The sequence below is a fragment of the Pan troglodytes genome, chromosome 2 (assembly GCF_028858775.2).
Source record: "Pan troglodytes isolate AG18354 chromosome 2, NHGRI_mPanTro3-v2.0_pri, whole genome shotgun sequence".
Taxonomy (NCBI): Eukaryota; Metazoa; Chordata; class Mammalia; order Primates; family Hominidae; genus Pan; species Pan troglodytes.
Window position 1 is genome coordinate 111,523,002 of NC_086015.1, and position 27,837 is coordinate 111,550,838.

General features: G+C 35.8%; 1 protein-coding gene across 1 annotated transcript in view; it reads right to left on the minus strand.

Moving 5' to 3' along the window:
* The window catches only part of IFT57 (intraflagellar transport 57), a 60,213-nt gene that overhangs the window by 21,410 nt on the left and 10,966 nt on the right, over positions 1-27,837 (minus strand). Inside the window, exons 5-6 of the mRNA XM_526260.6 lie at positions 22,860-22,928; positions 7,646-7,768 (exon numbers count right to left, since the gene is read on the minus strand). Coding sequence (XP_526260.2) covers positions 7,646-7,768; positions 22,860-22,928 — 192 coding nt within the window. The remainder of the gene's footprint in view (positions 1-7,645; positions 7,769-22,859; positions 22,929-27,837) is intronic.

The window sequence follows — 27,837 nt, forward strand, 5'->3', positions numbered from 1 at the left end:
CTTTGGCAGCTCAGCTTCAACTATTGTTATATTCAACTCAGCAACTTTCAACTGATTCATGTAAAAATTTAAAAAGTTTATATGTTACTATAAGGAATTAAAATTTTTTTAATTATGTAGGAAAGTATTATCCTTCAATAACTGTCCTAAAGTACTACTCTAGTTTAGGCATCCTCAGACAGTCAGTTTCTAAGAAATGGACTCCTGAGCCATACTCATTAGGTCATAACCGAGGCATTACTAAAGTGGCATGAGCTAGGATTTGGCTGATTTTTACTTCCTTAGCAGAATTTCTGGCTGCATCTTTAGACACATTATTCCAACTTGAGGCAGATCTGAATTGTTCTCTGGATACATAACCACCCTAGAAGTGCAGCTGTCCCTTAAACAACACTGGTTTCAACTCCATGGGTCCACTTATATGCGGATTTTTTTCAATAAATATACAAAAAAATTTTCTAGAGATTTGCAACAATTTGAAAAAACTTGCAGATGAACCACACAGGCTAAAATATTGAAAAAATTAAGAAAAAGTTAGGTATGTTATAAACACATAAAATATACATAGATACTAGTCTATGTTATTTACTACCATAAATATACAAAAAAAACTATTATAAAAAGTTAAAGATTACCAAAATTTATGCACACAAACACAGACTGTATGTGGCACCATTTACAGTTGAGAGAAATGTAAACAAAGGTAGATATGCAGTATTAAATCATAAGTGTATAAAATTAACTGTAGTACAATCTGTACTACTATAATAATTTTGTAGCCACCTCTTATTATTGTGATGAGCTCAAGTGTTGCAAATACTGCTTAAAATGTGTGAGGTTAATCATGTCCAAGTGAGCAGTTAGTCTCTATAGTAAATTGTGTATCACAGTAAAAAGTTATTTCTTGAGGTTTTCGTGTACTTTTCATGTTTAGTGCAATATCTTCAAGTATTTTTCATGTTTAGCATAAACCCTGAATAACACCATGGGACCTATACAAATGTCACTTGCAATGCTGGAAGTGCTCCCAAGAAGTAGCGAAAAGTCCTGACATTACAATAAAGAGATGAATTGCTTGATATGTACTGTAGACTGAGGTCTGCAGCTGAGGATGCTTGTCATTTCAAGATAAATGAATCCAGCATAAGAACCATTATAAAAAAAGAAAATTCAGGAAGCCATCACTGCAGCTATGACAGCAGGCACAAAAACCTTTCGCTTTTTGCAAAATACTTTTTCTCTTATACTGAAAATGCAGCTTTTATGTGGGTGTAGGATTTCTATAAGAAAGACATACTTATAGCCTCCATTATGATTCAAGAAAAAATGAAGATATAATATGACAATTTAAAGCAAAAGGAGGGTGAAGGGTCTAAAGCTGGAGAATCTGATGCCAGCAAAGGATGGTTTGATAATTTTTGAAAGAGGTTTGGCTTTAAGAAGTGTCAAGATAACAGGAGACTCAGCTTCTGATGACTAAATGGCAGAAGATGAGTTCCTAGGTGCCATTAAGAATATCACTGTGGAGAAAAGATATCTGCCTAAACAGGTTTTTAATGCAGACTAAAGTGCCCTGTTATGAAAAAAATAAAAAGTGCCACAAAGACATTTATTAGTAAGAGATGTGAGCACTAGGATTTTTTTTTTTTTTTTTTTTTTTTTTTTTTTTTTTTTTGAGATGGAGTTTCGCTCGTTGCCCAGGCTGGAGTGCAATGGCGCAATCTCAGCTCATCTCAACCTCCCCCTCCTGGATTCTAGCGATTCTCCTGCCAGCACTAGGATTTAAAGCAGGAAGGGATAAGCTAATTCTACTATTTTATGCAAATATAGTTGGGTTTATGATTAGGACTGCCCTTATTTATAAACTGCTAACCCCTGAGCCTTGACAGGAAGAGATAATCACCAGCTGCCAGTCTTTTAGTTGTGCAAGAAAAGGGCCTAGACACTGAGAACCCCTTTTCTGGACTGGTTCCATCGATGCTTTATCCCTGAAGTCTGGAAGTACCTTGTTAGTAAGGGACTGCCCTTTAAAGTTTTTTGATATCGGACCATGCCCCTGGTCACCCAGAACCCCATGACTTAAACATCGAAGGCACTGAAGTGGTCTAGTTGCCCCCAAACACAACATCTCCAATTCAGCTAGTAGATCGGGGGTCATAAGGGCCTTTAAGTCTTATTACACATAGTACTCTATGGAAAGGATTGTCAACACTGTGGATCCCCAAAAGAGAGAACATCATAAAAGTCTGGAAGGATTATATCAATGAAGATACCATTGTTGTTATAGAAAAAGCTGTAAAAGCCATGAAGTCTAAAACAAATTCCTGCTGAAGAAAACTGTGCCAGATGTTGTGCAGGACTTCACAGGATTTATGACAGAGACAATCAAGGAAATAATGATAGAGACTGTGGCTATGCCAAAAAAAAAAAAATGTTGGTGGGGATAACAGGTTTCAAAATACGGATTTTGGAGAAATTCAAGAGTTAATAAAAATACCAGAGGAATTAATAGGAGATGATTTGATGGAGATAAGTGCTTCCAAACCATGCCAAACAATGAGGAGGAAGACGAAGAAGAAGTAGTACCAGAAAACAAATTTGATACTGGACAATCTGGCAGAAGGGCTCTGATTATTCAAGACTACTTTGGACTTGTTTTATAACGTGGACCCTTCAATGAAAAATTAAACCAAATTGTGGAAGAATTGGTAATATACAGAAACTTTTTTAAAGAAATGAAAAAGCAAAAAAAGCCAGAAATTAGAATGCATTTCCATAAAGTTATACCAGTGTGCTTGCCTCTCCTGCCTCCCCTTCCTCTTCCTCCACTTCTTCTGCCTCTGCCACCCCTGAGACAGCAAGACCAACTCCTCCTCTAGTCCCTCCTCCTTCCTCAGCCTTCTTAATGGGAAGACAATGGAGATGAAGACCTTTGTGATGCTCCACTTCCACTTAATGAATAGTAAATATATTTTCTCCTCCTTATGATTCTTTTAACATTTTCTTTTCTCTAGCTTATTTTATTGTAAGAATACAGAATATAATACATATAACATACAAAATATCTGTTAATTGTGTATGTTATTAGTAAGGTGTCCAGCCAACACTAAGCTATTAGTAGGTAAGTTCTGAAGAGTCAAAAGTTAAAATGCACAGGGGTTGGCATCCCTAACCTTCATGTTGTTCAAGGGTCAACTGTAATTACCAGGAACTTTATAATCAATGCCAAAAAAATGAACCATTAATATGATCCATTCAAATCAGCATATAACAAAAATTCTTTATCTTCAGCTGTGAAGCATATTATTTGTATTCTTGGCAACATTTACTTTCCTAATTGTATTCTGTTTAAGCTAATATTAAAATTAGTTTGCATTCTTTGAGAACTGGCAATAGTAGCAAGTGGTGCCAGACAATAGGGATAAGCTAGTTTATCAATAAAAACCTTGTTGCAATATTATGGTGAATGTACAAAATAAAATATTGTTATATGATAAGATCTCATCAAAGCACATACATTGAAATACATAAAAAGAATAGAGAAGGAGATTTACTTTCCTGTAATTTCCTGCTAGGAAGCATAAAAAGAATAAATGTGTGAAAGAAGACTGCTCTGCCTATGGAGTAGCCATGATTTTGTTTCTTTACTTCTCTAATAATTAAACTTGTTTTCATGTAAGTTAAAAAAAGGGGGGGGGAGTGTCTGAGCCTACTATGGCTCAGAAGGGTGCCTGATTTAAAAAAAAAAGTGTGAGAGAAAAAAGCAAAACACATATTTGATCCAGAGCCAAATAAATACGGGACTTATTTACTACCAAATTTAAATAACAGAGGTCCTTTACTACTTGTCTCTCTCATCTCTAAACCACTTCAAAATTAATCCAACACTGACCAGTAAAACACACTGACCCCAAAATAATACATTTCTTTTCTTTTTTCTTTTCTTTTCTTTAAAACACACAGGTAAAATCTCTAGATGTCCTAGATAGCCTGTGTTGAGTGAAAGGTTATTATTTTGGCCAAAGGGAAAACAAAGGTTGTTTTTTTTTATTATTATTACACTTTAAGTTTCAGGGTACATGTGCTCAATGTGCAGGTTTGTTACATATGTATGCATGTGCCATGTTGGTTTGCTGCACCCGTTAACTCGTCGTTTACATCAGGTATATCTCCTAATGCTATCCTTCCCCCCTCCTCCCACCCCACAACAGGCCCCAGTGTGTGATGTTCCCCTTCCTGTGTCCAAGTGTCTATTTGATTTTGATAGAGTGAGGAGTGGAGAAGGAAAGGGTCGACCACGATGCTGGAGTCCACCTCTTCTGGAGGAGAATGAGTCTGTGAGAAGAGAGCTCATATGTAACCAGATGGTTTATTTTTATTTCTGAGGCATGAGAAACTTTTCATTAGCTCCTTATTTTCTCAAGCCAGTATATACATTTATTTTTAAATAAGCTAAATAAAGAATTCACCTGACCCTAAAGGTGTATTTCCCAATTGCTATATCTGAAAGACTTAAAAGAAAGAGAAGTTTGTAAAATACTAGACACAAAGATCAAACTATCTAAAGAAGAATTCTAAAAAAGCAATCGAATATGACTTTGATCAGTAGTTTTTACCACAAAGATCTAAATTCAAAATGATATCTACATATTCTAAAAAATAATGAAAAAAACCTTTATCTGATATTTTGGAATGCTGGCCATAAAACTTAATTTTATAATTAATTTGACAGGGTATATCCTCATAAGATTAAGGCCTACAGAATGGCATGAGAATAAGGGTCCAACTTTCAACTCATTAATTTTTCCCCAAATCAGGAGGACACTGATGATTTAAAAACTCAGGATTTTGATGATGGCAATACTGGTCTGTTATAGAATTTGACCTGCACATAGTTTTGTAAAAGAGTGTGTGTTAGCAGTTACATTTATATTCTTAAGTTACTCTTATTAATGCAAAAATCAATAACCGCAATCTAAAAAATCCCTATTAGACTTTAAATGAGATGTCTGACTTCCAGAGTTTATCTAGCTTGAAAGTAAACAAATTAAACTTGCTTCCTTGTGGGATTAAGCTGTACTTGAGAGTTTCCAACTATACAATTATTTCAACACATCATTCTAACCAGAATCACAATAATAGTGACTTTTAATTTTATGAAAAGAATTTGTTCTGACAAAACCAAAAAATCAGAAATCACATTTTTGCAAATGAAGACTTCCAGAAGATTTCGCTTAATCAGTGAAGAAGAAATTCTTATTAATATATTTTTAGATATGAGAGCTATACAAAGAATTCACCTGCAATGCAATCAATTAATAGTTGTCCTCTATAACAAGTAGGTAAATGGACTACAGGATTTGTCCACTTACCTTGAATAGAATTTGTTCTACAGCTGTTCACAGTGTAGTAAGACCTCTGTTGCTCTCGCCCTATCCCGGGACTGCTCTAGGAGTCTAGCTTACTTCCTACCTGCTCTGAGACACAGTTGTACAAGCTCAAATCGAGACATTCTAAGAATAAATTAGCTTCTAAGGCATTCTGAAAACAGCAATGTTTGTAAGATTTTTTGGTTTTTTTTGGTGGGGGAAGCAGACACAGGATCACATTTTCAGAGTGATAAGCTTATCTAGAATCTCGTTCCATAACGCTGGGGGCTTATGTACAACCTCCTCCAAGGATGAAAATTCTCCTTCAGTTTTTTATCTAGATGTCTCTTTAGCGCCTTTTGTAGAGATATTTACACTACCACTAGAATAGTATTGCCTAGTTACCTATTAACTTATTCTGAAGTCATTACAGTTGACCCTTGAACAATGCAGAGGTTGGTCGTTAGGGGCACTGATCACTTTGTGCAGTAGAAAATCCATGTATAAGTTTTGACTCCTCAAAAATTTAACTACTAACAGCTTACTTTTGACTAGAAATGATACTGATAATATAAACAACACGTATTCCTTATGTTATATGTATTATATACTGCATTCTTATAGCAAAGTAAACTAAAGAAAATGTTATTAAGAAAATCATAAGAAAGAAAATATGTATTTACTATTCATTAAGTGGAAGTGGATCACTATAAAGATCTTTATCCTCATTGTCTTCATGTGGAGTAAGAGGAGTGGTTGGTCTTGCTGTCTCAGAGGTGGCAGAGGCAGAAGGGGAAGAGGAGGTGGAAGAGGATGCAGAACAGCAGGCATACTGGTTGTAACGTTTATTGGGAGTCTGCCTATAAGTGGACCTGTGCAGTTCAAACCCTGATTTTACAGGCTACTAGGTGGAAGGGACTTGCCTTGTCTCAGATTAACCTTGTCTTTGGACTTGGACTTTTGGGGTAATGCTGGAATGAGTTAAGACTTTGGGGGACTGTCAGGAAGGCATGATTGTGTTCTGAAATGTAAGGACATGAGATTTGGGAGAGGCTGGGGCAGAATTACATGGTTTAGCTTTGTGTCCCCACCCAAATCTCATCTTGAATTGTAATCCGCAAGTGTTAAGGGAGGAACCTGGTGGGAAGTGATTGGATTATGGGTATGGTTTCCCCATGGGGTTCTTGTGAAAGTGAGTGAGTTCTCACGAGATCTGATGGTTTTATAATTGTCTGGCATTTCTCCTGCTCACTTCTTCTCCTTCCTGTGGCCTTGTAAAGAAGATGCCTTGCTTTCCCTTGGCCTTCTGCCATGATTGTTTAAGTTTCCTAAGGCCTCCCCAGCCATGCTGAACTATGAGTCAATTATACCTTTCCTTTAAAAATTACCCAGTCTTGGGCAGTTCTTTATAGCAGTACAAAAACGAACTAATACAACAGTATTTATCAAATTGTAACTAGAAAGGAAGTAGAAACTTGATCCAATGGGCGAGTTAATCTGGTCTAATCCCTAAATCTTATTAAATGTGACTTCTTGATTATTTTCTTAACATTTATTTATTTATTTAGAGATGGAATCTCGCTCTGTCATCCAGGCTGGAGTACAGTGGTGCAGTCTTGGCTCACTGCAACCTCTGCCTCCCGGGTTCAAACGATTCTCCTGCCTCAGCCTCCTGAGTAGCTGGGATTACAGGCACGCGCCACCATGCCTGGCTAATTTTTGTATTTTTAGTAGAGACGGGGTTTCACTGCGTTGGCCAGGCTGATCTCGAACTCCTGACCTCATGATTTGCCCACCTTGGCCTCCCAAAGCGTTGGGATTACAAACGTGAGCCATGGCGCCTGGCCAGCATTTTATTTTTAATCACATGTATTGAATAGATTATCTAAGACCACTTCCAGGCTGCTTTCTGTTTTGCCATGCAGCAGAGCTCTAAACCATCTTATAACTCTAATCAGTTGGTATGGTCATGGAATTCCTATTCATCTAAACATAATATGATTTCCCAGAAAATCTTCTGAGAAAATACCCCTCAACACTAGGCAAATATGATGTCTTCCAAATCACTCTTTTAAAGATCTTTGCTTTGCTTTTTGGACCACATTACATTATTTAGTTATTTAACAACAATTTGTTAAATCCTTGTTAAGACAAAATGCTGAAAACTGAATCCTACTGCCCTTCTTTAATAATTTTTATAATTGGGAGTACCCCTAACCCTGAAGTTTCCTTATAACTTTTTTTTTTTATAAGAAAATGTGTTCCCTCTTTGATACCTTATTGTCAGTCCTAATCGTGACTTTCAGTTGCGGTAGTACACGTTCCACTTCTAGGCTCCATTCTGCAGCATCTGTTGTGGATTCCAAAATATCTTCTTGTTTGGCAGTCTCGTTCATATCCTAAGAAAGGAAAGATATCACAAGATTGAGAGTTTATAAAAAGAAATGTTAAAAATTTGAGGCATTTTAGCAGTACTGCACAATTTAAATCAAGAATTGGTAGTGTTAAAATTATAGTGGAAGGAGAAATTATTTTCTGTCTTCCTACAATGTTGAAAGAAAATAATGCACCAACCTGGTAGAATAGCAAAATATGTATTAAAAAAGAAGCAAATATATGATTCAACTATTTTTACAAGGAAAAATGTTTCTGAGACATCAGATTGAACTCAATAGGAATACCATCAAATGGACCAACAAGCCATTTAGGTATGTTAATTGGTAACAGTAGAGAAGATGTTTGGTAAGAAAACTCACTCATGTTTGGTAAGAAAACACTTAAATCGGGCATGGTGGTGGGCGCCTGTAGTCCCAGCTACTCGGGAGGCTGAGGCAGGAGAATGGCGTAAACCCGGGAGGCGGAGCTTGCAGTGAGCCAAGATCATGCTACTGCACTACTCCAGCCTGGGTGACAGAGCGAGACTCTGTCTCAAAAAAAAAAAAAAAAAAAAAAAGAGAAAACACTTAAATTTATCGCACTGAAATACAAACCCCAAATCTGAAAGACAAAATATAAAAAAATTCCAGAAGCAAAGAATCACTATTTACAAAATTTGTATTCATAATTGAAGTGATAATTTATTAGGTCAAATTATAATATAGCTTAAAGTGTAATTTAATATAGACATACTTGAACTCAAATAGGGAGGGGGCCAAATTTCTGCATTTGCTTTCTGCATTGGAATAATAAAAATCAATCATGATTGTTTCTGAATTACAACAAAAAAGGCCCACTCTTTTCTTTTTTCCCAGCCCTTCACATTTCAGCATTAAGTATGTATGGATCTGAAAATATAAATAATGTAGATTAATGATTTAAAGATAAAATCTAAGGCAGTAATTTTGGTACCAATTCTTCCCTTTAACTCCCTTAATAAATTATAAGTAAATCTAAAGAAAAAATTAAAATATCAATATTTATATAGAGAAAAAGAGACTAAAGGGATATAAACAGACATAAAATGTATGAACCTTATACGAATTCTAATTTGAATAATCTATAAAAAGATATTTTTGAGACAATCAGTGAAATTTTAATATGGGAGATACGGGATGATATTAAGAAATTACTAATTTTATAGGTATGACATGGCATGGTTTTTTTTAAAAGGGCCTTATAAGTTAGAAATAAATGCTAAAATATTTACAGATGAATTGACAAAATGTCTGAATTTTACTTTAAAATACTATGAGGCAAAGAAAAAAAGGGAGGCAGCTTTAAATAAAACATGACTGACAAAATGTTAACAACTGTTGAAACTGGATAATGTGGCATGTTCATTATCTTATTCTAATTTTGTATATGTTTGAAACATTCCATAACACAAAATTTAAAAACAAAAACTAGGTGAACAACCTCATGATGAAATTACATTCCCAATATATATTTATGTCACTAAAATCACATTTCTTAAATGAAAGCTCATTGGATTAGTTTTTCCAATCAGATGTAACACTAATCAGAAGATTAATCTTACATTAGGGTTTGTATTTTTGTGGGAGACTGAGGTCATTAGAGGCTTTGAACTCACTCCCAACTAAGACTCTGGAACAGAGCTAACATAAGAAAGCCTCTCCTACCTCCTAGCTCATAACAGCAAGTCCTGTTTAGACTCAGAGCCTTAAAGCCTATATTGCTTTTTGTTCAGATTCAAGGGACTATATATTTCTAACTTCACCATTTGAGAATGGATAACTAATACATGTTTTTACACTGTATAATATGTGGTCTGAATGTATTCAGTTGCATTCCATTTAGAAAACCAGAAGTATAAAAAAACAAAACATTAAGTAAAATGTGAAAAAAAAGCTCAAGATTCTACTTTAAACATTTAAATATGGAAACATTGTATTATTCTGAGTACTTAATGCTATATACTTCTATATATATTGGATCTAGGGTAGCACAAGAGTATCATAGCTGGGGAAGGAGGTGCTGCATTCACAAAGCAGATACATGTGAAGTTACATGAGAATGTGTACTATGGCAGGAAAAGAGATAATGGGTCTCTGTGTCAAAACCTAAAGCAATAGGGAAGGTTCTCTGCCATGTAAATCCACACTGGCATCAGTAAGATGCATATGTTTCGAAGAACTAGGCATATGCACATTCACTGGCACATTGAGTACCTGTCTTAGACTCTACGAGACCCAGCTTCTCATTTTCTATACCACACAGGATAGACTAATGGGGGCTGGGGTAGGGAGGACATATGCCTTGCTAGTGGTATGTGAGCCCTGACCTCAGGGCATGTGTGTGGGTATACACAAAGGGTTACTCCTGCCAGGGTTATGGGCAATCCCAATCCTGCAAAACCAGGCTGAAACAAGACAGCATGCCCTCTCAGCAGCAGTTTTGAGTGATTCTTACTAGAATGCAGATATTGCATCATATGATAAATTCAGTAACATTATAGGGAACAAAATCAATATATAAAAATCAGTATCATTTCTATATGCCAACAGTGAACAATTTGAAGTAGAAACCAAGAAAGTAATTCCATTCACGACAGCTAAAATAAAATACCTAGGAATAAACTTAATCAAAGGAGTGAAAAAATCTTTAGAATGAAACTACAAAAACACTGATGAAAGAACTGAAGAGGACACAGAAAAGGGAAAGATATTCCAAGTTCATGGTCTGGAAAAATAAATATTATTAAACTGTCCATACTACCCAAAGCAATCTACAGATGCAATCCCTATAAAAATACTAATGACATTCTTCACAGAAATAAAAAAAAAATTCTAAAATTTATAAGGAACTACAAAAGAGTCAGAATAGTCAAAGCAATCCTGAGAAAAAAGAACAAAGCTGGAATCATTGCATTACCTGACTTCAAATTATACTACAAAGCTACCATAACTAAAACAGCATGGTTCTGCCATAAAAACAGATGCAAAGACCAATGGAAAAGAATACAGAATCCAGATTTAAATCCATGCATTTATAGCCAACTCATTTCTGATAAAAACACCAAGAACATACATTGTGGAAAGGACAGTCTCTTCAATACATGGTGCTGGAAAAACTGGATATTCATATGTAGAAGAATGAAACTAGATGCCTATCTCTTACCATACACAAAAATCAAATGAATATGGATTAAACATTTCAATCTATGACATGAAAACACTGGGGAAACACTCCAGAACATTGGTCTGGGCAAAGATTTCTTAAGTAAGACCTCAAAAGCACAGATAGACAAAGCAAAAATGGACAAATGGGATCATGTCAAGCTAAAAAGCTTCTGCACAGAAAAGGAAGCAATCAACAAAATGAAGAGACAACCCACAGAATGGTAGAAAATATCTGCAAACTACCCATCTGAAAGGGGATTAACAATCAGAATATATAAGAAGTTCAAACAACTCAGTAGGAAAACAACCCAAATGATCTAATTAAAAAATAGGCAAAAGATCAAAAAGAGACATTTCTCAAAACAAGTCATACAAATGGCCAGCAATTATACGAAAAAATGATCACTAATCATTACTAATCACCAGAGAAATGCGAACCAAAACCACAAGATACCATTTTACCTCAGTTAAAATGGTTTTATCAAAAAGACAGGCAATAACAAATGCTGGCAAGGATATGGAGAAAGGGGAACACTTGTATAGTGTTGGTGGGAAAGTAAATTAATACAGCCACTATGGAGAACACTTTGGAGGTTCCTCAAAAAACTAAAAATCTATCATATAATCTAGCAATGCTGCTGTGGAGCATATACCCAAAAGGAAGGAAATCAGTATGTTAAAGAGAAATCTGCATTCACATGTTTACTGCAGCACTATCCACAATAGCCGAGATAGGGAATCAACCTAAGTGTTGATCAAGGGATGAATGGATAAAGAAAACAAGGTATATATACACAATGGGATATTATTTAGCCATAAAAAGAATGAAATTTTGTCATTTGTAGCAACATGGATGGAATTGGAGGTCATTATGTTAAATGAAATATGCCAGGAACAGTAAGACAAATATCACATGTTCTCACTCATATGTGGGAGGTAAAAATAAGTAGATTTCATGGAGGTAGAGAGTAGAATGATGGTTACCAGAGATTGAGAATGGTAGGGGGGAGGAGGGATAAAAAGTGAATGGTTATTGGGTATGAAAATATAGTTATTTAAAACTGCATTAGTTATATAGAAAAAATAAGACCTAGTGTTCGGTAGCACAATAAGGCAACTATGATTAACGGTAATGTATTATATATTTCAAAATACCTAAAAATGTGGAACAGGAATGTTCTTAACACAAATAAATGATAAATACTTGAGGTGATTGATAGCCCAATTACCCTGATCTGATCATCACGCATTGTATGCCTTGTATCAAAATATCACATACACCCCATAAATATGCACTATGTGTTCATAATAACTAAAGATAAAAAATAAAAAATAAATAAAAATAAGTTTGATTTATGGAGTACCATTTGGGTGAACTGAAGCTAGATGCTGTTGATTAAATCCCAAAGCCAGTGCTCTCCAATCCTCATTTCCACCCTCATTTCCAACCCTCATTTCCAACCCCTCTTTCTTTCCCTCCTTACAAGATTGAAGTTCAGAATCACCAAACAAGACAAGGGGGCACACCCATCCATACTCCCACTTTCTTCAGGCCTGGATGTAGGATTGTTCAAGTTGTGAATAACATACTCAAAATGTTTTACTGAAGGAAGGGCATTTTTCATAAAGGCAGATGGGTTTGCAGTGGCCGTTTGAATTAGACCTAGAATCTGAGGCAGCAGGGTACATAAAGATCAAACACTGCATTAAGATATGCCACTGCATAAGCTATTTGTTTTTATGTTGGGCCCTTTAGTAAGTTGCATTTACCTTTACTAGCTTATTATTTGGTTCCCTTAAGCAACGATTTGCTAACTCCCACTCCCAATGTCCTAAAATGATTTAACATAGGAGCTCAAAAATTTTCACTCACTCGTAGGCCATAATTAATATACTAGGGGAAATGGCCCAGTTGCTAAATGAATAAAGGGCAAAAAGAGAACATTAGGTTTGGCAGAGCAGCATTAACTTATTCAAACTATACAGTTTCTTTCTACATCCATGTTTGCATATCTATTTCATAACCTCATTCCTCACTCAACATTTCTTAATGCCTAATAACTGGATACATTAACTGAGCAAGCCCTATATATAAAGTATAAATCATTTTAAAACTATACTGTGCCTTGGTTATAATACTTTGAGAAAATTTTTCTTCCCAATTGTTTTTCCATTTCATAAATGGTACTTTATGTGGGTCACTTGTATAAGAGAAATAAACTGCTGTTTCATTTAATCAAAATTTTATATCATCATGACAAAGTCCCTCTCTAACACATTAACTAATATAAAGCATTGATTTTGGGAAATTCCATTTTCCAGTTACTGCTGCAGAAGAAACAATTAGAAGCTCATAAGACACAAGTTATCTAGAAGTCTCATTTATAATTAATTAAACTAATAAGCCATTTGTTAAACTCCTACAACATTCAAGGTAAGAATTCAGGCACTGTGCTTGGTCTGGAAAGCTAAAAGGATTTAATTGCTGCCTGCAGAGTTTGCAGACTACTAGGAAAAGTCTGAGGCCAGTTAATGGGAGTAATAATTGGTCCTAGGTAAAAGGAGAAACTGATAAGATGGGAACTGATCCTAACTGCCAAAGGAAGAATTGAAAATAACAGTCTACACTATCCCATAAAGTAACCTTGGGCTCAAACAGTGGGGCACACCATCGAAGTCAGTTCAAGAATCAAACATACAGTGTTAAAAGCCTATTTAGAATCCTGTTCCAGTAATCTTTGGTCAAGCATCAAAGAAAGGCTATGTTCTGTAAAAATATACATGAGATGGCAACCTCATGGATATACTAGTGTCCAGATTCATTTGAAGAGCTTATATCATATACCTACTGAGAGGGTGTTAAAAGTCCAATTAACTCTCAAGATTAAATACTCCCAAGACTCAAGGAAAAGGGAACTAAGTTGTCTTAAGAGTCACAACAGCATGGTGTAAATGTTAAGAGGATGGGTCTGGAATCGCATCTTTGCTCAAATCCCACCTCCATGACTTACTAGCTGTTGGTCAAGTTACATAACCTCTCTAAATCTCAGAGTACCCATCTGTAAAATGAGAATAACAGCACCTTCCTCATTGGAAGGGTTGCTGTGAGCATTAAATGAGACAATGTATTTAAAAGGCTTGCACAGTGTATAATACATACTAACCCCTGGTATATTTTAGCAGTTATTATCATTACTATTACATGCCAAACATGGTACTACATGCTTTTACATATGGGTTAAATGCCCAATAATAATACCATGAAACAGGGAGTCTTATTACCATCTTTTAAAGTGAGGAAACTGAGGCACAGAATAGTTACATGACTTTTTCAATGTCACATCTGGTGATTGGTAGGTCAGGCAGTGTTACTCTAGAGCACAAGCTCTAAAACACCTTAGCACATGTCTATCAACCCTTTGCACATAGGCTATAATTATTTTTCTCCAGTTCATCACTTGTATTTTAACGTAACAGTGTTCCCCACTCTGCTTTCTTGTAATATAAAGTTTTAATTTTTATGCATTCAGATTTGTATTTTATGTTTTTGATTTTCTTGTCATGCTTAATTATGCCTACTTCAAACTATGAGTATAACACTTGTCACTCCTCATGTTTGGTGTGTGCGTGTGTGTGTCTTGTTTTGTTTTGTTTTGTTTTGAGACAGGGTCTCGCTCTGTCACCCAGGTTGGAGTGCAGTGGCATGATCTCGGCTCACTGCAGCCTCCGCCTCCAGGGTTTAAGTGATTCTCCTGCCTCAACCTCCCAAGTAGCTAGGACTACAGGCATGCACCACCATGCCTGGCTGATTTTTGTATTTTTAGTAGAGATGGGGTTTCACCATGTTGGCCAAGCTAGTCTTGAAATTCTGGCCTCAAGTGATCCACCTACCATGGCCCTCAAAGTGCTGGGACTAGAGGCGTGAGTCACTGCACTCGGCCTCGTGTTTTTATTTTATTTTTGTGCCTTATTATTTGTTATTGTGATCCATGTGGAGTTAATTTGGGTGTAATGTATGAGGGAGGAATCCAGCCTTTTCTACAAATGGATTAGCCTATTATCTCTTCACCATTTAATTGAACAGTTCAGTTTTCCTCACTGATTTGCATTGCTTCATATACTAACATGACCACATATTTGTATTATTTTATAGATTCTATACTTTGTTAATTTCTGTGTATATTTTCAGACTTATAAAAAATTGCATCAATATCACACAAAAAATTTCCATATACCCTTCATTCAGACACCACTTCCAAATGTTCTCATCTTACATAACTTTGGGCTAATTATGAATAAAGGGGTACAATGTTTCTATCTGAATGCTGAGATTTGGGAAACTTTTCACATTTTTCTTTATACTCTTTTGTTGTTTCATTTTTTAAAAAATCCCACGGAACATATTTTACTTTAAAAAAGAATAAAGTTTTTTCAATAAGCAGGTAAAAATAAAATTTGATTAACTTCCAAAAACTAGCTGGTACAGGTGGTATGCTGTAGGAGTCTGAATGAGAAAGACAAGTATGTTTTAATGCAATAATGAGTTTTAAGTTTAGCCTAACAAGAATGTATGGGATATAAACAGGCAGAAAAGAGACAAGCCAAGTGTTTACAGTGAGGAAAACGGCATAAGCCAAAAAACTGAAATAGGAATGAATATAACTTGTGAAGATCAAAATGAGAAAAGAGTCTAGGGGCTTAAAAAGGTGAATACTGGGGAGGAAAAAAGAGTTAAGTACATTGTGAAAGAACTTCAAATCTAAGGTAAGGAATATGAATTTTGTCCTCCAGCCAGAAAAGAAGCCAAGAAGTTATAGGCAAGGTGCAATTACTGTATTTATTAATATTTATCCAACAACTATTTACTTAGTGCCCACTATGTTCCACATACTGTTACAGTCCAGGAATAGTGACTAAAACAATAATCCTCATGAATAAAACATGCTAGTTATGTTTTATAGATTTATGGGTTTTTGTAGATTTTTGGGTTGGCTGTGGGACTAAATGGGGCAAGGTGATAAGGGAAGTGTCACTTAGGAGATAGAAGAGATAGAATTTGAGCTGAACCTTGAACATTTGAGTCAGGTAGAGAGACAGTGGGAAGGTATTTTAGAAAAGAGACAATAGGAAAGAGAAGCATTGGATGGGAGCAGATATGCTCACAAGGTGTTTGAAAGCCTATGAGGGCACCCATTTAACTGGAATAAAGGGTTTGTAGAAGAAAATGAGGTTAGCTGTGTAGACAACAGTCAAATTGCTAAGGGTCTTGAAAGCCAGATCAAAATTTTATTGCTCTACACTCTATATAAATGGACCTGTAGGCAATGAAAGCCATCAATCATTGAATTCAGAATGACCTGTAATAGCCATGTTTCAGTAAGTTAGACAGAGTAGCAGGGTGAAAAATATTGTGACAAAGAGTGGGGGTGGGATTGAAAGAGGAAGACCAAAGACTATTTAGAGCATTACTGTCATATAATCCAGACAGGCGATGAAAAGAACATGGCCTTGCAAGGCAGCTGAAGGGATGGATATGGGAGATGTTTCAAAGGCAGCATCCACGGGTCTTAATGACTACCGAGATGGCCTGGGTAAAGATGAATCAGACATATATACAAAGCACTAACATTGCCAGGGGTAAGTGGTAAGTGGTGATGAGGGTTTGAGAGATGGGTGGGTTTAAAAAATACAAAGTTATAGAAGACTGAAAAAATGTATATAGTCTGGTACCCATTTAATATATTGAATTATATAATAAATATCTGCTACTAGTGTTGATGGAAGGAACTATAACCTATCTATTTATAGAATGACAGCTCTCAAATAATATCTAAAAAATCATTATATTACTTTTCATCAGATCTCCTTGAGTCATTTCTGTAGGGGAGATCTTGTGTGACAGCAAATTTAGTCTAGTGGGCCTTCAATAATAATCCATGTGACAGATTATGAAAATAAAGCCATGACATCACCAGGGCTTCCCAATTTACATAGAAATGCAAGCTTCTTGATAACTTATATCCTATGTAAGTATCTTACTCAAAAATACTCATGACAATCTAGGGACTTTTTGTATTGAGGGACTGCGGCTTTTCCTAGTCTTCTATGGCACATAAGAATGTTGAGAACTAATTCCAGTTTCTAGGAAAGGTAAAAAATTATACAAAATAAGAAATGCATGAAGCCCATACTCTATGCCAGCACAATGTCAGGTACTGTCCACAGGTTAGGTTATAATAATCTCAAAACAAGACTGGGTAGAATTATTTGTGCCCCATTCCCAGATAAGAAAGCAGAGTCATAGAAGTTAATTAACTTGCTATGGTCATGTGGCGAGTGACACAGAGTCAGGAATTCATCTTGGGCTGCTATTTCTGCCATTGAATCTACCTTGAAGGTATGGACTCAGATCTGGAAGGGACCTTGAAAAGTCCTTGCTTCCTACTTTTTGCTAGGCCCACAATGAAACCAAGAAGAAAATAAAGATCTCTCTTATTTCAAAAGTGGGTTGAAAAGCTACACTGAAGATCAAGCAAAACTGTCTTTTACACCCAGCAAGAAGTGCCATTTGAGCCTCCACTGAGCAGTGAGAAGCAGAGCTTTTTTCTCTAGCCCACATTTCCTATTCACCTCCAGATGTAAAACTGATGGGGGTGGTAAGGGTTAGTTACCACAGAAATAAAAGCATTTACTCAGTCATAATGTGTCCCATCACACTCAAACATGTGGCATTTTAATTTCTCCTGTGAAATACCAACCATAGACTTCTCTCATAACACAGATAGGAGGCCTAACACTCAACTGTTTTAGGAAAGCAGAGGAAAAAAACATTCTCCTTAAGCAGGAATCAAAAATTAATGGCAACTGATAGGGCAAGCTGTACATAGAACAGTTTTTTCTCCTAGATTACTCAGTAAGAATATTTTATCTAAAAGAAAAATATAAAACATATGTAAAATTAAAAAATTAAAGTATTTAAGATATTAACCAAAAAAGATCCATCTTCTTCCTCTCTTTGATTACAATACTGCAGTTTTGCCTAGATGAAACTCTAAACTAAATCTGAAATGACACTTTTACTCTAAGACCATATTTTTACTTCTTTTCAGCATTTGCCTTTTAAGCTAAAAAGTCTCTCATTCTTACTTGGTATAATGAATTTCTTGCTAAGTAATTAAAAACCAATTGTGTTTAAACCTTTTGAGATACTTGGTTTTACACTGTGTAACTCAGGATTTGGTTTCCAAAACCTCAAATTTAGCATCTCAAGAAAGAATAGTATCTATGGCATGTGTGAAAAAATGTTTTGAAATGAAGTGATGGGCATTTAAAAATAGAATTCAGAGAGTGCACAGCTCCCTCTCCTCTTTTTTTCACTGGGGAAGGAGAATGACACATCTGCATTATGCTGCCAGAAGGCTGTTGCCATGATTCTGTTGAGTTTCACAAGGGTGAAGGGAGATACAAAGACTACTCATAATTACGGCATAGCCACTGTGAACATGCAAGCAGTGCCCAACTGACATATGCAAATTAGAAATGGAAATGACTAGCACACCTTGCTACCACCTCATCACTAGAGTCTTCCTTTCCTGCTCCCACTCCCTACAGCGCTGAATATTCTACTATACTTCTAAACATCACAGGCCCAGCCCAACTGTCAGAACTTTAATTCAGCACCAGTGTCCTTTCTCATGGCCACTCTTAGGGTAGCTTTGGCTAAATTTCAGATTTCAAGAACACTCAGGAATCAGAGGGACATAAAGAACGTGGAATTCTGTGGACTAGCCTTGAAGCCTAATATCCATTCGTAATGCTTTCCTTCTAAGAAAAGCTATCTGAAAATTCAAGTAATTAAATTACAAATGAAATGGTGGAAGATGAAGCAATGCCTCATTAATTGCAGTTGTTGGCAAAATCATAATTGGGGTAAGGGAATTAGAGGGGAAAATCACACAGAATGACTTTAAATATATTTTTTAAACCTCAAATAAATGTTCTGAAAAGCAACTCATTCCAAAACAAACCAATGTCATTGTTATAAGCATTCATCATCAGTAGGAGGAACATATCTTTTTCAGTGTTCATGAAACTACTGCTGTGTCATGATCCACTTAGGCAGACATTTAAAATTTAGTCAATGGGCAGATGGTATCTCTTTACAAATTCTTCAAGTTAGCAGTTACAGGCTTCAACTATGCTGTGGTAGTTAGGAAGATGGGTCACCAGGACCTCTTTCAAGGAAGATCTTGCTGCTGAGCTTCAGAGAAGGTGGCCAGCAGACAGTCTCCTGCTGTCAGCTTCCGCAGAGAGCCATTTCACCTGGAGTATGCCCTTCCCAGGGCAACTGGCCTCCAGGGGGTGAGCTAAGCAGGCAACACGTGACTCTACCAGGTTGGCCAATCTTTGTCAGGCCCGTATCGCAGCATGACTTCTCCCTCTGCCCAATCCTGCTTTCCTCTCCCTTCCTTTCACATGTGTCTATTTCTAATAAACATCTTGCACTCCAAACTGTCTCAATGTTTGCATCCAGAGAACACAACCTGCTTATGACATGTCTTTTTCATTTGCATTCTCACTTCATTTTACTGCAAATCTCAGGAATATGCTTGTGTAGGTCCAACTCTTGGGATTATCATGATACTTAAAGAGCATGCTTCTCAAGGTCTAGACTTCACTTTATTTAATGAAAGGAAGGAATATAGGTAATTTCTCCCTGCATTAGCCCACATGGTACACAGAAGAGGATATGATTATTGTCAGTAAGTTCTTTTCTCTATGAAAATTGCCTATGAAACCATAAGTACAAAAATAGCACATATTCAGGCATGTATTCATACAATATTATTGATTATTGAGCAACTCCTACATACAAGACACTGGTGAAAAAAGCAGTGAAAAAGCTCCTGCTCCAGCGGAGTTTGCATTCCAGTGGTTGCGACAGAAAAAATAAATCAGTAATTAATAAATATAATGCAATACCAGGGTCTGTGAGGAAAAATAAAGTAGGGTGGGTGAGAGGACAGAGAATGATTGGAGAAGCATCTTATTGTTTTAAAACCATAGACAGGGAGAAAATGCTGCAATCCACACATGGCTGGGCTTGCACAGTCACATATACATTTAGAAAGTCACTTTCCTTGACAGTATGTATCGTTTTTGTTCTAGTGAAGAATTCATCATGTTCAACTTTCCTAAAATAATATTTCCTCTGCATTGTGAGTCCACCTGCTGCATGAGACATAAAATCTTAAATCTATGATACTAACCTATATAGCAATTTTGTCTTGGGGAAAGAGCAGCCCAAACCATCATAAGCTGTAGTCAGACACAGCTGTCTCAGGCAGATGGCTTTAGTGGGCAATATCATGAGCTTGCCAGGTTTTTTAAAATATGAAAGGGTTTTCTGCCTCATTAGTACTCCATGGTTGACCATCCACAAACACCTGGTGTTCACTCTTCTTCCTCTTGTGGAAATACAACTATACATAGTCTTAGCTCTAAAGGAGTTATGTTATATAATTTTTGTCCAAAGAATCTAATACTTAGATAATTTACAAAAACACCATTTGGAAAAACCCTTCCTCATGTAGTTTGTGATGAAAAATTGAAATCAGGACCAATAAGGAATTGGTGTAGTGGCAGAAGCAAATTAATTTACTTTGCTCCTTCTCAGTACTCAAACTACTTTGTCCAGAAGGAATCCCAGGTGGCCTTCACAGTTCTCTGTTTACACCATCAATATAAGAATGAATAACACAAACAACAGTTTCTTTCCAAGAATAACTGTGTGCATCTCTACTTTTATTTTTCTTCTCACATTTGAGGAGCACTCGGTCATCATCATCTCCAACACACACATTAAGTAAACACCAACATTACTAATTACAACTTGCTAAAGGCAGGAATCAAAACATATCTACACCTTGTTCAACTCTTGTTATGAGGTAAAGCGGAAAAAGCAATAGACTTGGAGTTTGGAGAAGCAGTTTAAATTCAGGTACTGTGATTTATTAGCTTCTTAAAAGATTAAACTGTCCCAAGGTTATAAATTTCAGTGTTTATATTTGCAAAATGGAGATAACATCTACCCAAATACTTTACAAGGTCAGTAAAGAAATGTGTTTTAAAGTACTTGAAAACTACAAAACAATCTGCAAATGTAAGGTATTGATATAACTACAGTTTAGATTTAAATTTTAACATATTATTCTGATATATTTCCAATTGATCAATAAAAAATACCTTCATTCATTTAAGAGGTTTTTATTCAGTACCTTCTGTGTTACACTACGGGGAATATTAAAAAGGATAGCTATCTCCGTTATCAAGGAGCTTACAAATCAGATTTCAGACGGGGAAATATGGAGGAAAGATGTGGTTTTGGTTTTTGCCAGTGCTGAGTACTTTCTATGTGACAGATATTATTATAGTGTTTTACACGTAGTAACTCTTTTAATTTTCAAAAACCCTATGACAAAGGTAAAGGTAATATTTTTATCTCATTTACAGCTTAAGAAGATGAGGCACAAGAAGTTTGGAAACTTGCCCAAATCTGGAATCCTAGTAAGTATTAGAGTCAAGTCACACACTGAGGCAAGTTGACCACAACGTTATATTACATCTCAAGTTGGGCAGAAAACACAGACACATATATGCATCATTAATAATAACTAATGAGGATTAATAACACTAAGGCATCAATGAGGATTAATAATACTAAGGCAGTATTGATGCCTTAGTATTATTAATCCTCATTATTATGATAAATACAAAGATCATCCTGGGGAGGGGTAGTCAAGGAAATCTTCATGATATGAAACCAAAACTAGATCCAAACTTGTCTTGAGGATTCAGATAAGAAAAATTAAATAAAGGACTAATAGAGCATTACTTTCCATATGTACTTTTTGAGGGTACAGTAGGTATATATCCTTGATTAATATATAACCTATTATATAATATATAAAATATTATAACATATTATATAATATACAAAATATTATAGCATATAATATATATTTATATATTATTTAATTAATTTAACATATATTTATATAACATATTTATTATATATTAATATATTTACAATACATAATTATATATTAATATATATTATTTATAATATATAAATATATTAAGTTTATAATATATAAATATATTATATATTATTTATATATAATATATTAATATATTATTATATATTATTTATATATTAATATATTATATATATTATTATATATAATATATCAATATATTTATATATTATATATTACTTATATATAATATATTGTATATTATTTATAATACATATTATGTATTATTTATATATTATAATATATTATAAATATATTTATATATAAATAATATATATTGATATATAATATATATGGTGAATGTAAAAATACCATATATATCTGAAATATCTCATTGTATATGTACTTTTATAGACTAGATTTATTTCATAATTAAAACAGACTTAAAGCAATGTCTGATTACTTATTCATATACCTACCAGTCTTAATCCATTTTATTTAAAGAGCTACAATTTAAATATTTTCCTATAATCAAGATCATTAAATCTTGGCCTATTAAAATGGAAAATAACTTGAAATAGAATATTTGATGTCTTTTCATAATAAAAAATGTCACCAGGCAAATTATTTTCAGTCTGCATGAGTAGCACTATGTCAATTTTCCATGATACAGACAGGAGGCTGCCTCACTCACTCCTCTGGATTTTTATATTTGCTATAATTATAACATTTTATATATAGGAAAGCAATTTTGAGAGCTACTTTTGAAACAGCATACAAAACAATGGCCAACAACGGTTTCTACTCATTTAAATTTCCAGCAGAACATGCACATTGATTGCTTGTTGGTCCTGCATGTATCTGATGAAACTTACCAAGTGATATGTCTGGGCCTTTAAAACGTTGAGATCAATAAAGTTTTCTTCATTATCTGTCTCTTCTTCCTTAGAAAATAAATTTTTAAAAAATTATTAAAAATTATAATTAAAAATATATTTCCAGTTTCCACCTATATGCTATACTAAGCTATATTAAGCTTGATATAAAGACTAGTGTAGAAAAGGGTATTTAAAAGCCTAGTGAACATGTGCATAAAGTAGGGCACAATATTATTAACAGTTCATCTGTTTTTTGAGGTTTTGATGGTACTACTACTTAAATAGAACCATTTTTGTAGTCAATAAAGAAAGGAAAAAAACTGGGGGAGGGAAAGGAAGGGAGCCATTGCTACAGAACTACAGATAAATATAAAAACAGGGCAAGAAACAAACCCAAGTGGCTGGCATATTTGGTATAGAGGGAATTAATGGATATTTTTGAGCAATATAACTGAAATGGACAAAAATGAGAGGCTGACAGAGAATATTCTCATTTGCTCTGACCAATCACATTGATACATATTTTTGACATCTCATCTCTGGTATGTTCAAGCTTGATAAAATAATGGTTACCAGTACTGGTTGGTCCATGGTACTTAAATCTATTAAAAAGGATAGTATAGGTGGATGCCAAGCTAATCCTAATCTGCAGACCAATTGGATGTAGAGGGCAGGGGTAGAAAGTGACCCTTTGAGAGCCAACTCCCTCCCCAATATGCAGTAAATATGGAGTCTGAGCAGGTTCTATGAGCATGTAGGACAAAACATGAGCTCCCCTTTTCTTCATATGTCTTTGTGGTGACAAGTGCCATAGTAAGTAACAAAAATTTAACAAGGATATTTCAACCTTAAGGACACGATAATAAAGCCAATGGAACTGGGTCCTCAAGTCATGATTTTTTAAGGAAAAAAGAGAATGTCAGTTGGTGAACACTTCCATATGTAGAACTATACAAAGCTGTAGTAGATTTCAAAGATAATTCTTAACTTCAACAATTTATAAATATGTAAGATACTGGTTCTCCAAGTATGGTTCTGAGAGCAGCAGTATCAGCATCACCTAGGTACTCCTTAGAATGCAAATTCTAAGGCTCTATCCCATATCTCCTCAGAAACTATGGGGGTTGGCCGGGCACGATGGCTCACGCTTGTAATCCCAGCACTTTGGGAGGCCGAGGCAGGCGGATCACGAGGTCAGGAGATCGAGACCATCCTGGCTAACACAGTGAAACCCTGTCTCTACTAAAAATACAAAAAATTAGCCGGGCGTGGTGGCGGGCGCCTGTAGTCCCAGCTACACGGGAGGCTGAGGCAGGAGAATAGCATGAACCCAGGAGGCGGAGCTTGCAATGAGCCGAGATTGTGCCACTGCACTCCAGCCTGGGCGACAGAGCGAGACTCCGTCTCAAAAGAAAAAAAAAAAAGCAACTATAGGGGTGGGGCAACTAAGGTAAGCTATGAGAACTATGCTAAACCTTGGAAAACCAGAAAGATTTTAGTAAAATAGTAAACAACATAAATGTAGATTCTATACACTCAAGTGACATTTACTTTTTTTAGAGTGGGGTAGTAGGACAGAAGTGCAGACAAAAGTGATCACTTTATATCTTAAAACTGAAGCAGAGGTATACACTTTTGACAAATGGCTTAGTCTAGTCTATGTTTGCACTAGTAAGAGTCTACTTAACAACCAGAGTAAATGATTCAAATGCCAATGACTCAATGCTCATGGGAGAAGAGACAAGTTTCTAATGCTTTTACAATAACCTGATCAGTACTGTTTACATAACCAATCAATAGATACTTGTTAAACTATACTGGACTGAACACCAATAGGTAAAAAGCTTTAATAGTAGTTACTGGAACGAATCAGCAACCAATATATGGTGCTGTTTCTCCTACAGCCAGGATTTACAGGTCCAGGAATCAAGGGGTGGAAATGGAGTGGAATCACTTGCTATTACCCCTAGCAGCCCACTAGCAAAATTCTTGCTTCCTGTTCCCATGACCTTATGCTTTGCTGGCCTAGAGGTCTTAGTTCCAAAAGGAAGAATTCTTCAACCAGAAGATACAACAATGATTTGATTGAACAGAAATTAAGACTGCTACCTGGCCACTTTGGGCTCCTCATACCTCTGAATCAACATGGCAAAGAAGCCAATTACTGTACTGGCTGGCATGATTGATCCTATTAACAGGACACTGGACTACTCCAAAATGGAAGGAAGAGTATTCTAAAATACAGGAGATCCTTTAAGGCATGGTATTACCATGCCCTGTGACTAAAAATCAACAGAAAACTACAACAACCAAATCCAGGCAGGTCTACTTAATGGCCCAGACACTTCAGGAATAAACGTCTGAGTCACCCCACCAGGTAAAGAACTGAAACCAGCTGAGGTGCTTACTGAAGGCAAGGGGAATACAGAATAGGTAGTGAAAGATGGTAGTTATAAACACAAACTACAAGCATGTGACCAGTTACAGAAATGAGAATTGTGATTGTTATGAATATTTCCTAATTGTTATGAATATATTCGTATGTATTTTTGTTTTCTTTACTCTTATTCCCTTATCATGTAACATAGATGTACTGACTTTATATCACACTATTTAAGTATTATTACTTTTAATATTATAATATTTAAGTGATATCAGGGAGAAGAGTAAATATCACTTATGGACTTTATCTCCTCTTGTGGAGAAGGAATTAGAGCAACATCTGTTGTATGCAGAGCAGTTACATTCTATTAGATGAAATTATAACCATGCTATGTATGGTCTTTATTTGAAGATTATGGTTTAAGAAGATGTACATGGATGGTAAGTTGACAAGGGGTCGACTTTTGATGGTAAATTTTATGTGTCAATTTGACTGAGCCACGAGGTGCCTTGGTGTTAGTTAAACATTATTCAGAGTGTGTCTATGAGGGTGTTTCTGGATGCGAAAAATAATTGAATCAGTAGACTGAGTAAAGCAGGTTGCTATCACCAATGCGGATGGGCTTTATTCAATCCACTGAAGGGCTGAATAGAACAAAAAAGCTGAGAAAGAGAATGTATTATCTTTGCCTCATTGTCACTAAAGACATTAGTCTTCTCTTGCCTTCTGACTCAGACTGAAACAAACTATCAGCTCAGCTCTCCTGGTCCTCAGGCCTTCAGACTCAAACTGGGACTACCATCAGCTCTTCTGGGTCTCCGGCTTGATAGCTGCGGATCTTGGGACTTCTCAGCCTCCAGAACCATGTGAGCCAATTCCTTAGTCTTTTTCTATATGTGTGTGTGTGTGTGTACCTCCTATTGGTTCTATTCCTCTGAAGAACTCAAACTAATTCATAGAAAAAGGATTAAGTTACTAAGTATTAAGAGAGCATTCAAGAGCAATTCAAATGTAAACAGGCTTAGAAAATTGTTTTGTAAACTATTAGAATACAACAGGATTCTAATCTCAGTAATTCAGAAGGCACTCAAAAATTTCCTACTATTTGTCTAATATGCCTTCTTAATTCTGACTGCCAATTACTATGGATATGATTACATACAATAGGTGGGAATATTTTGTGTTATGACCCCAACATATTTATAAAAATAATTATTAATGTGTCCTAACTTGATATGGGCAGTTCAAAATTAAAAGTTTCTAGTTTCTAGATGATTATAGCAGAACTTTGACTGTCAGAAATAATCTTTTTTTGTTTTTTGTTTTTTTTTTTTTGAGACAGTCTCACTCTGTTGCCCAGGCCGGACTGCAGTGGTGCAATGTTGGCTCACTGCAACCTCCACCTCCCGGGTTCAAGCAATTCTCTTGCTTCAGTCTCCCGAGTAGCTGGGACTACAGGCACACACCACCATGCCTGTCTAATTTTTGTATTTTTGTAGAGATGGGGTTTCACCATGTTAGCCAGGCTAATCTCAAACTCCTACCCTCAAGTGATCTGCCCACCCCAGCCTCCCAAAGTGCTGGAATTACAGGTGTAAGCCACCACACCTGGCCAACCTTTACCATCCTTGAGCAATGCCACAAACTCAGACAACAGAATCATGTTATCCCACCATCAAAAGTCTTCTTGGTGGTGACCCAGTCCTCCTTAAAGAGAGGAGTAGAAGTAAAAGAGGGCTCCTTAGAATAATATGATGACAATAAAGAAGAAATTCAAGAGACTTGATGCAAGGGAATGAATAGCCTCAGGGCCAATCCCTTTGAGGAAGGCCTTCAGTTTGCTCTTATGATAGTAGAAGGTCTTTACCTCATGGCTGGGAAGAAATGTGTGAAGAGGCTGCTTTCCAGTATATTTCTCTAAATTCACACCCCCAATAATGGTGCCTTGAACTTTAAAGGGTTCCTAGCTTTAAAATGAGCTATAGTTTCTAAATGTTATACAACGATGTGCTGACAGTTTGATTTTATGGTCAAATATTTAATGAGTATGTACTATGCACCAGGCCCTGCACAATAAGCTGGAGACACAACAATAAGAAAAATTACACATGGTTTCTGCGCTTGCAGATATTTTTCTCCTGACTAGTGGGTTTGTTTTTTTATTCCTCAGACTAGCAGTTCTTAGTGATATGCCTTTGAAGTTAAATGTTAATGTACTAGAACCAGGTATCTGTTCATAAACTATTCATAACTATTAAATAGTTATTAAGACGACAAGATGAGGGAATAAATAAGGTGAACAACTAGGAATATATGAGTACTTAATTTCTGAGCTTGAATGGAAAGATCTGTTACACAAAAAATAAAGCCTAAACTACTTTTCATGCCCAAAACAATCTGAACTTGGTCTGTCTTCCCAGTTAATCTTATGCCACCCTCCCCCTCACTTAGGAGCTCTGGCCCCAGTAGTTTTCTCTAAGTTCCTTGATCATGCTAAGTTTCTTTCTGCCTTCAAAGCTTTGGCACATGCTACACAGTCAGGGCCTTGGCCACTGCCTGCTACATAACAAGTACTCAGTAAGTATATGCGGA